Below are 9,738 nucleotides of genomic sequence, written 5' to 3' on the forward strand. Positions count from 1 at the left end.
TTGCATAATATTGAGTTATTAGTTTATAGACTTAACAATCATAACATACATCTTTTATTAAGTCTATAACATCAGTTTATTAAGTTTCAAAACATGGTTTATGTCCAATGTTAAAAACAAGTGTTTTTCATTTACATGTTTTGGACTATTTTGTAAAATGAAAATATTTCTCTTTTGGTAGGTGCTTTTTGAAAACCAGTTTTTGTAACATGTATATTATCATGTTTACAATCATTTCCAAAAGTTTTATATTTTTCTGATTTTATTTACTATTTTTAAAAGATGTTTAAAAATCAGATTTATGTTTCAAAATAGGCTTATAACATGTTATCAGTCAACTGGTCAGTCGACTGATGACATCAGTCGACTGATGTGTCGACTGAAGAAATCGCCTGAAATAACAAATAGTTTCTATTTTATTTTGATCGACTGACCAGTCGACTGATGAGATCACCAGTCGACTGATAAGGTCGTCAGTCGACTAATGAGCTGGAAAATGCCTCTAACAATCAGCTCATCAGTCGACTTATGGAAGCCGTCAGTCAACCGATGGCATAAAGGCTAGTTTTTTCAGCCTTTATCATGTTTTGCTTTTTTGGTCTTTTTGCTGGGGTTTCTTGATATTTGGGGTTTCCTATAAATACCCCCTTATACCCAGCTCTATTGTAATAATCAAGAAAAGTTTTAAACAAGTTTTAAAAGAGTTTAAGTTTGTTTTAAGTTTGTTTAAGGGTTTGGTTTGTAAAAAAAATTTTTATTTGTATTGTGAGCCTAATTATGTTGAACACTTTGTAATACACTTGTACACTGAGAGGAGTGTGTGGTGAGAGACGGGGTCGTCCCAAGAGGAGTGGGGTAGGTGGTAATACCTAGAGGTAGGTTGTAATTCCTAACACTTGAGGGAGATACGGGCTAGAGACCAACACTTGAGGTGGTAGTAAGTGTGATTGCAAGAGTGTGAATTGTAAAGTTTTCGGTGAACTAGAAAACCGAGTGTGAGGTGTAAACGTTATTCGGGTGAGCATAGAAAACCCGGTTATGATAGTAGAGATCTCCTCGAGGTGAGGAGCGGAAACGTAGGTCGTGGGGACCAAACTCCATGATCATATCATTTGTTTGTGTTTGTCTTTGGCGTTCATTTATATTCGTGCTTATTGTTTATATCGCCTTTGTCATGAGCTCTTTCTTTATATTGCCCACTATCTTGTTTATCTTGTTTATGTTTATTTCACCCTTGTGTTACTTGTATATCATTGCACATATATTGTTCATATCTCATTTGCTAGGATATTTGTTAATAAGTTTTTAATTTGGCATAAATCGGATTAGATTAGCATAAACATTATTCACTCCCCCCTCTAGAGTTCTTTCCTAGTGGCATTAGGGTACTTTCATTAGCCGCATATTGCCTATTCACATGATGCACAACCAACTGTGAATCAGCCAATATGTTGAGGTGCCCTACCTTCAGCGCTTGTGCCATTCAAAGGCTAGCAAGAAGAGCCTCATATTTGGTTTCATTATTTGAGGTTGAGAATTCAAAAGAAATGGAGTGCTCATGCATCGACCCATCGGGGCTGTGCAGGACCACTCCTGCTCCACTATCGAATTCTCTGGAGAACCCATCCACCTTCAATAACCACCATGAGACAAACGCTGATGAATAATAATCCAGAGTGTGATGTATCTGTGGGGAAGGTGCCTAGACTGCTGGTGGCACTAGAGGTTCTTGGCTAGTGGATGGTGAGGGAGTGTCTGGCTCGTAGCCTGACAAAGACGACTCGATAAGAAAGTTGGCCAATGCATGGGCTTTTATTGTCATCCTAGGCTCAAACCGCACATTATATTTGCTGAGTTCTACAGCCCATGCGACAATCTCATGGAGGTTGTGGGGCTGTCCAATGCTTTCTTTAGAGGCAGACTTGTCCACATGTTAATGGCATGGGCCTAGAAGTAGGGGCGGAGTCTCCTCGTAGTGGTGCTGAGGGCGAAATCAGCCTTCTCTATGAGGGGGTAGTTGACCTCGTTCATTTTTAGAATTCATCTCACATAGTATACGGGCTTCTGAACATTCTTTTCTTCTCGAATAAGGATGGAGCTGACGACTTCGGGGGAGATGGCTATATATAAGTACAATGTTTCCCACCTATGGGATAGCTCAGTAGTAGTTTAGTACTCAAGTAGGCCTTGAGCTCCTGAAAAGCTACACTGCATTCAACCGTCAAAGTCATGCTATCCTTTAGGTTCTTGATTCCCCTCAAAGTTTTGAAGAATAGGAGGCTCCTCTCGGTAGATTTGGAGAGGAATCAGCCCATCACCGGAATCTTCCCATGCAGCTTCTGGATATACTTCAGGGTGCGCGACTCGGGCATTCACTCTATGGCGGCTATCTTCTTGGGGTTGATCTCTATGCCTCTCCGTATGATCATGAACCCCATGAACTTTCTCGATTGCACCCCCAAAGTCACACTTGGTGGGATTTAGCTTCATGCGGTAGCACCGGAGGGTGGAGAAGGTCTCATCCAGGTCTGATATGTAGGCCGATACTTGTTTAGATTTCACCAGCAGGTCATCCACATAAGCTTGCAGATTATGGATGATCTGGTGCTTGAAGACCATATTGACAAGTCTCTGGTAAGTGTCCCTAACATTCTTCAGTCCGAACAACATCATATTATAGCAGTAGGTCCCCTGTTCAGTGATGAAGGAGGTCATCTCCTAGTCATGTTCTACTATAAAAATTTGGTTGTAGCTAGAGAAGGCGTCCATGAAAGTAAGTAGTTCGTACCCTGCACTCTCGTCAATCAACTAATCAATTCGAGGTGGTGGATAGCTATCCTTGGGGAAAGATTTGTTGAGGTCGGTCACATACATCTTCCACTTGTTCAGCGCCTTCTTCACCAATACCACATTGGCCAGCTACTTCGGGTATTGAATTTCCCGAATGAAACCAGCTCTAAGAAGCCATTCGACTTTGTCAGCAGCCGCCTTCTGTCGCTCGGGGCCAAGATGTCTCTTCTTCTGTCGCACAGGCTTAGTGTGCCTGTCAACAGCTAGCTTGTGGCTTATTACCTCAGGAGGAATTCCTAGCATATCTACTAGCCCCTAGGAAGACACATTAGCATTTGCTAGCAAGAATTCCACCAATGCTCCTCGCAAGGGCTCTACTAGGTTGGACCCAATTTTGACCATCTTTTTCCATTCTCGATCGATTAGTATCTCCTGGATCTCTTCCATAGGCATTGTTCTCTGCTACTCTGTTACTTTTTTCATTTGGAGGCATGCTTTCTCAATAGGCAAGGCATCTTGCATACGCTTACCCTTGTTTGAGAGCAGGTAACAGGACCTGACCTCTCACTGGTTGTCCTAGCAACTCTGACTTTATTAGGAGTTAGGAACTTCAACATCTAGTCGTAGGTCAACAGGACCTGACCTCTCAGTTCACCCTTGATGTTGAAGTCGTCCTTTAGCTTGGTTGAGAAGTAATGTCTCTCGAGTCGAACTTGCAAGGTGTCAAACAACTGGTCGAGTGGGCTTGTAAAGAGTCGTCTTCTATAAGAGGACCAAGAAGTACCACCGTTCCAGTCAATCTAAGGAGATGTCGACTCGGCGTGTCATCTAAGTCGAGATTCTTGGTTGCCTTAACCGTCATTTTGTTTGAATGTTGCATGTAGGGGGACACCTGTTCGTTGCTAGCAAAGGGTCATACTTTGTATATCATAGATATGTATATTCATAGATGCCTTTTCCTTTTTTTTTGTCAATGAAAAATTTTTATTCATTCACTAGTGAAAGAGATTTTATGTACAGCAAGATACTCAGTTTTTTGTTAACTGAGATTACTAGAATACAAAAAAAACAAACCTTACAACATCAAGAGACAATCATCTCTATTCTTTAGTATGGTACTGTTAAGGATAATTGTTGCTATATCAATCTTTATTACTCTCACCAGATGCTCTTCTTTCCTATTTTGCTGCTGAAAAAGTCTTGAATTTCTCTCTCTCCAAATGATGTATATCGTAGCATTCAAAGCTAGTCTTTTAATCCTTTGCTTTGCTCCTTTTCTCCTTAGTCTAGTTTTAAACGAGACCTGAAGCTGCTGCCAGTCAGATGATCTCCATTCAAAACTCAACCATTCCATAATGTGATTCTAAACATTGCACGAACAAGTGCACTCAAAAAAAATGACCTCTAGTCTCCAAGTAAGAACCTGGACACAGGCTACATGTATTAATAGAGATGATACCCCTTTTCATAAGTCTGTCCTGAGTTAGCAGCTTGTTCTGGATTGCTAACCATTGAATAAAAGAATGCTTAGGGATAGATAAATTATCCCAAACTGTTTTGTACCACAAAACCTTGCTACCGGCAGGGGCGAGAGCTTCATATAGAGCTGAGAGTTTAATTTTTGAACCCTGACAGCAAGAGATAATGAGTTCTTTTAGTTTTCCAACTCCACCACAATAGGCAAGAGCTTTATCTCTCATTTTCAACAGCTGCTTCCATAACCAAGAATCACTCTTCTTAGCACAAACTTGCCAGATATTTCCTTGTTTGAGATAACTCTCATGAACCCATTTGATCCAAAGAGATTCTTTGTTTTCAAGAATATACCAAATAGATCTAAGAGCAGAAGCAAAATTCCAAAGTGTTGCAGAAAAAATACCCAAGCCACCCCTGCTTTTACCCTGACAGACTTTTTCCCATGAAACTAGTGGTGGCTTCCTGCGAGCTTGGTCTATTTTTCCCATAGAAAGTTTCTACACATTTCATCAATCTTATGCAGGACACTTGCAGGGAGGATATAGGCAGATGTCCAATAGATTTGAACTCCCAAGATGACACTTTTAATAATCCGGAGCCTGCCCGCATATGAGAGATTCCTATAGTTCATCCAACTCTTAAATTGTCTAGATATTTTAGAGAAGAGAGGCCCGCAGTCCAAGAAAGATAACCTATTAGAAATGAGGGGAACCCCCAGGTATTTGATTGTCAAAACTCCTTCAGTAAAGCCCAAAAGATTTGCTATAGAGGTTTTTACAGATAACTCTAGTCCCCCATAAAACACAGAACTTTTTTCAGGGTTTGCAACAAGTCCTGATATTGCACTAAACACCTTAACACATTGTTGCAGCTTTTTCACATAATAAATTTCACCTTATGCAAACAATAGGAGGTTATCTACAAAAACAAGGTGAGTAATCTTGAGCTTGTTACATCCTGGGTGAAATTTGAAGAGCCTGTCATTCTTTAAGGAATTCAACATCCTAGAAAAGTATTCCATTCCCAGTATAAAGAGGTAAGGAGAGAGGGGGTCACCCTGTGTCAATCCACGTTTCCCTTTGAAGTACCCATGGAGGGAGCCATTAAGAGAGATTGAGTACTTTGGAGTAGAAATACATGTTTTAATCCAGTTTATCATGACCTCAGGGAAATTCAGCCCTTCTAGCATGTCAGTAAGAAAACTCTAGCTGATAGTGTCAAAAGCCTTCTTAATATCAATATTGAGCATAACTCTTGGTGATATATGTTTCCTATTATAGCTTTTAATAAGTTCATGCGCAAGAGATATATTGCTAGAAATCTGTCTACCTTTGACAAAAGCACTTTGTGCTTCATCCACTAGGTAGCCCATAACTGATTTTATCCTGTTAGCTAGGACTTTAGAAATGAATTTGTATAGGTAATTACAGCAGGCAATTGGCCTGAAATCTGCAGGAGTTTTTGGGCATTGTACCTTAGGAACCAAGGTAATAGAAGTGGAATTGATAGTGAACAGTATCTTTCCATTTCTGAAGAAATCCCCTATAGATTTTAAAATATCTTCACCAATGATAGGCCAAGCTGTTTTGAAGAAAGAAGCACTGTATCCATCAGGCCCTGGTGCTTTGTTATCAGACATGGAGAAGATAGCCTCTTTAATTTCCTCTTTAGAAACAGGTTTAGATAAATCCCTGACTTGAGTTTCAGTCAGACAAGGCCCAGTTTTGATAATGTTCCTGTCAGGGGGAGAAGTAGCAACAGAAGTGCCCAACAGGCTAGTAAAAAAAGAAATAAGCTCATTAACAATCTCCCCCCATCAGTAATCCTGTCCCCTCTACTGTTATAAAGAACACCCACATTATTGTTATGTCTGTTCTAATTGACAGCAGCATGAAAAAAACTTGTGCTTCTGTCACCATGCACACTCCAAGCTATTCTTGCTTTTTGCTGATAGAATGATACTTCACAGTCCAGCAATTTGTTGTAAGAAGAAAGGTTTTCTTTTTCTCTCCTGATGAGTATAGTGTCTAGAGGGTTATTTTGAAGTTTTTCCTGAGTATCTTCCAAAACTAGCTTTGCTCTTTGAACCTGTTCACTAATATTGTAGAAATGTCTCTTGTTTAGCACTTTCAAGGCTTCTTTCAACATTTTGAGTTTGGTGCATACAGAGTACATTGTGCATCCTTGTATATCTGATTCCCAGACATTAGAAACAGTAGGCAGATAATCAGCATGTTTGGTCCACATCTTGAAGAATTTAAATGATTTTTTCCCTTGCAAACAATCCTCATAGATAGAAATCAGGCCTGGGGAATGGTCTGAAAAATGAGGTAACAAATATTCTGCATAACTTGAATTATAAGCAGTAATCCATTGATCATTCACTAGAGCTCTGTCTAGCCTACTCCACACTCTTGCTTCTGCCTCTAAGTGACAGTCTTCAATGCAATTGTTGAAGTCCCTAGTATCTGAGTCAGAAAGGACTGCACCACCAAGCTTATCATCTTTATCAATCATTGCATTAAAGTCCCCACAGATGAGCCAGGGAACATTTCCTATTATTTCCTGAATTTGAATTAAATCTGCCCATAATTCTTTTCTGCCCTTCGTTTGATTGAAACCATATACAGATGAGATGACACAATCCAGCCTCCCATCAAGAGATTTAATTGCACAAGTAATTTGCTGGTCTGAGATATTTACAACCTGAGTATCCAGAATTCTATGATCCCACAAAATAAGAATCCTAGCTTTAGAGGAGTTTCTGACATTTGACAACCATTTCCAATCAATTGCAATCCTCTTGGCAGAATTTGATAATTTTGATTATTTTATTTTGGTTTCCAGGAGAGCTATGAAAGAAAGATGATATTGCAACAAAGTTTTTTTAACCAAGAGCTGTTTAGAGGATTTATTCAACCCCCTAATGTTCCAAAAAGACAAATTCATCTAGAATAGCCCTCCTATCAATAACAGAGGGATCAATATCTAAGCAACTGGAAAATAATGGAGATGCATTTTTTTTAACTCTGGACCCTTGAACAAGTATCCAAGAATTATCAACATTTTTTCCAGAACCAATTATTTGCTTTGAACTAGTTTCAGATTGCTGTGCACATTCTTCAACATGCACAGCCTGCAGTAAACCAGACTTGCTGCTTATTTGTTGTATATCAACTCCATTTCCTAAAACATGCACCACATGAGCTTGTTGCATATAGTTAGGCTCCTTTTCAGTCAGTTTTGTACCAGACTGTACAATACTGCTACTATGCTTATTCAGGTTCTCATCATGCACAACATGCACAGAAAACCTTTCAAGCTGGAAATCATTGATACTGTTACCATTATTTCCAGAATCATGGATAATCTCTTTTCCTTTATCAACAGCCTTTATTTGAGCAATACCATGCTCATCAAGTGGGTTCAAGTTGTTCTCAGGTTTATTTTCATTGATAACAACTTTGCTTTTAGGCACCCATCTTTGTATTCCAGTTTTCCTCTTGCAATAGTTAGTTTCATGTCCCACTTGTTTACAAAAGTCACACCATCTAGGTTTTAATTCATAGATCACCTTCTGAATAATATTTTTCCCCTTTGGTCCCTGAATGGAGATATGATCTGGAAGAGGAGATGGCACACTAACCTCAACAAGGACTCTAGCATATTCTAGCCTCTGCCTGCTTGCAGTTAGCTTATCAGTGGCAATAGGTTTGCCAATAAGACTAGCTATTTTACTAATACATTTAGCATTCCACAGGTTTAATCTCAGACCTGGTAACTGAATCCACATTGGATATAAGCAGTCATTTCTTTTACCTATCTCTTCATCAATCGACCAGGGTTTAAGAAGTAGTGGTCCAGAATAATCATCATATCTTCTTTGCTTTTGAATTTGTATAAAAATAGCCATGGTTTAAGAATACAGATCTCCGGCAAAGCCAAATGTGACCAAACTTTTTGAACAAAAGCTTCCATAGCTTTAAACTTGATATTTATCCCCAGTACTTGACCAATAAGTGCAAAATCCCAAATAGATGCATCTTCATACCATTCATCCTCCTCAAAAATCACTGTATCTTTTTCATTAGGGGGTACAAAATTCAAATCTAGGCCACAACCAAGCTTTCTATTGTTAGAAAAGAAACTAACCCAGCTTTTCTTGGCATTGCTATTAGCAGGGACTGAATTTTTGAAGACTTTTCCAGACTCCAAGGGTGGAAAATCCATAAAAACTCCGTTAGTATTATCATTCTTTGATTCATTTTGTCCATCTGAAGAGACTTCACCAGGTATTTTCTCAACAGAAACTAAAGGAATCGTAACTTTTTCTGAATCCGATACTGAATTTAAGAGATTAGAGTCCAAGATTCTTGGAGATTTAGCAGAAAGATGTTGAGAAAAAAGGAACTCCTCAGAATCATTTGCATCAGCCCAAGAAAAACTACCAGATCTATGAGATTCAGAGGGCAGAGACTTACAGAGCAAACGAGATTTAACCCCAGCCATCGGAGGAGAGACCAGAGGAAGGGAATTTACAATGGAGCTTGAAGAGTTTAAGATTTTCGCCATAGATTTCCTCAATTTCTCCCCCTTTGGTCCCGTTGACCCCATAGCATTGAGATCAGATTCTTCATCATCTTCAACAAAGCCGGTATCAGATTGATCCTCAGGAGTTACAAGATTAGAATTGGAAGATCTTAATCCAATACTAAAGATATTACTCCCACTTCTTCTCTTCTTTTTTCCCATCAAGAATCATGGCGGGGGCACACGTTAGCAACGCAAGAATCGGCTGCTAACGTGCACCGTAAAAGAACCGCCAAAATTTAACACATCCTGCCAACTGTTTAGCTTAGATATTTCAAGACCTAAAAGAAAGTCATATTTGTACAATAAGAAATAATACTTACTTGCAACAAACTTCCGTTTGGTTTTTTGTGTCAATGCCAAGATTGTAATACAAACAACAACTTGATCTCATGGTAAATATTTTATCTTTTCCTATTAGGGGTGATTGGAATGCTGCAATTGTTTATACAGAATTTTCATGAAAGTAATGTTGCAATTGTAAATAAACCATTTGCAGGAAATTAATGTTGTAGTTGTAAATACAACATTTGCAGGGAAGTAACACTAAAGCAGTCGTTTGGATATTTATATCCATTGTTTGAGTTGTAAATACAACATTTGCAGGGAAGTAACACTAAAGCAGTCGTTTGGATATTTATATCCATTGTTTGGATATTCATACTTTTATTGCAGTCGTTTGGATATTTATATCCATTGTTTGGATATTCATACTTTTATTGTAGGAAATCTATTTTCAAATTTGCTACAGAAAGATTTATAGATTATTTCTGTAAGATACAAGTCTACTATCATTTTCTGGAAAGAAATTTTACTGTAATATTTGTTACCCTTCTATTTTCTGCCAACTAAACAACCACTTAGTTCATTATAATATATTTA

The 9,738-nt window shown here is 38.7% G+C and overlaps 1 protein-coding gene across 1 annotated transcript; it reads right to left on the reverse strand.

Annotated features, from left to right (window-relative positions):
* LOC109821400 lies at positions 5,471 to 8,059 on the reverse strand. The gene is made up of 3 exons (XM_020387589.1): positions 7,208 to 8,059; positions 6,440 to 6,972; positions 5,471 to 6,041 (listed from the first exon to the last, which is right to left on the reverse strand). The coding sequence occupies exons 1-3, from the start codon at positions 8,057 to 8,059 to the stop codon at positions 5,471 to 5,473; spliced, it is 1,956 nt and encodes a 651-aa protein (XP_020243178.1).

Source organism: Asparagus officinalis, chromosome 8, assembly GCF_001876935.1.
Source record: "Asparagus officinalis chromosome 8, Aspof.V1, whole genome shotgun sequence".
Classification (NCBI taxonomy): Eukaryota; Viridiplantae; Streptophyta; class Magnoliopsida; order Asparagales; family Asparagaceae; genus Asparagus; species Asparagus officinalis.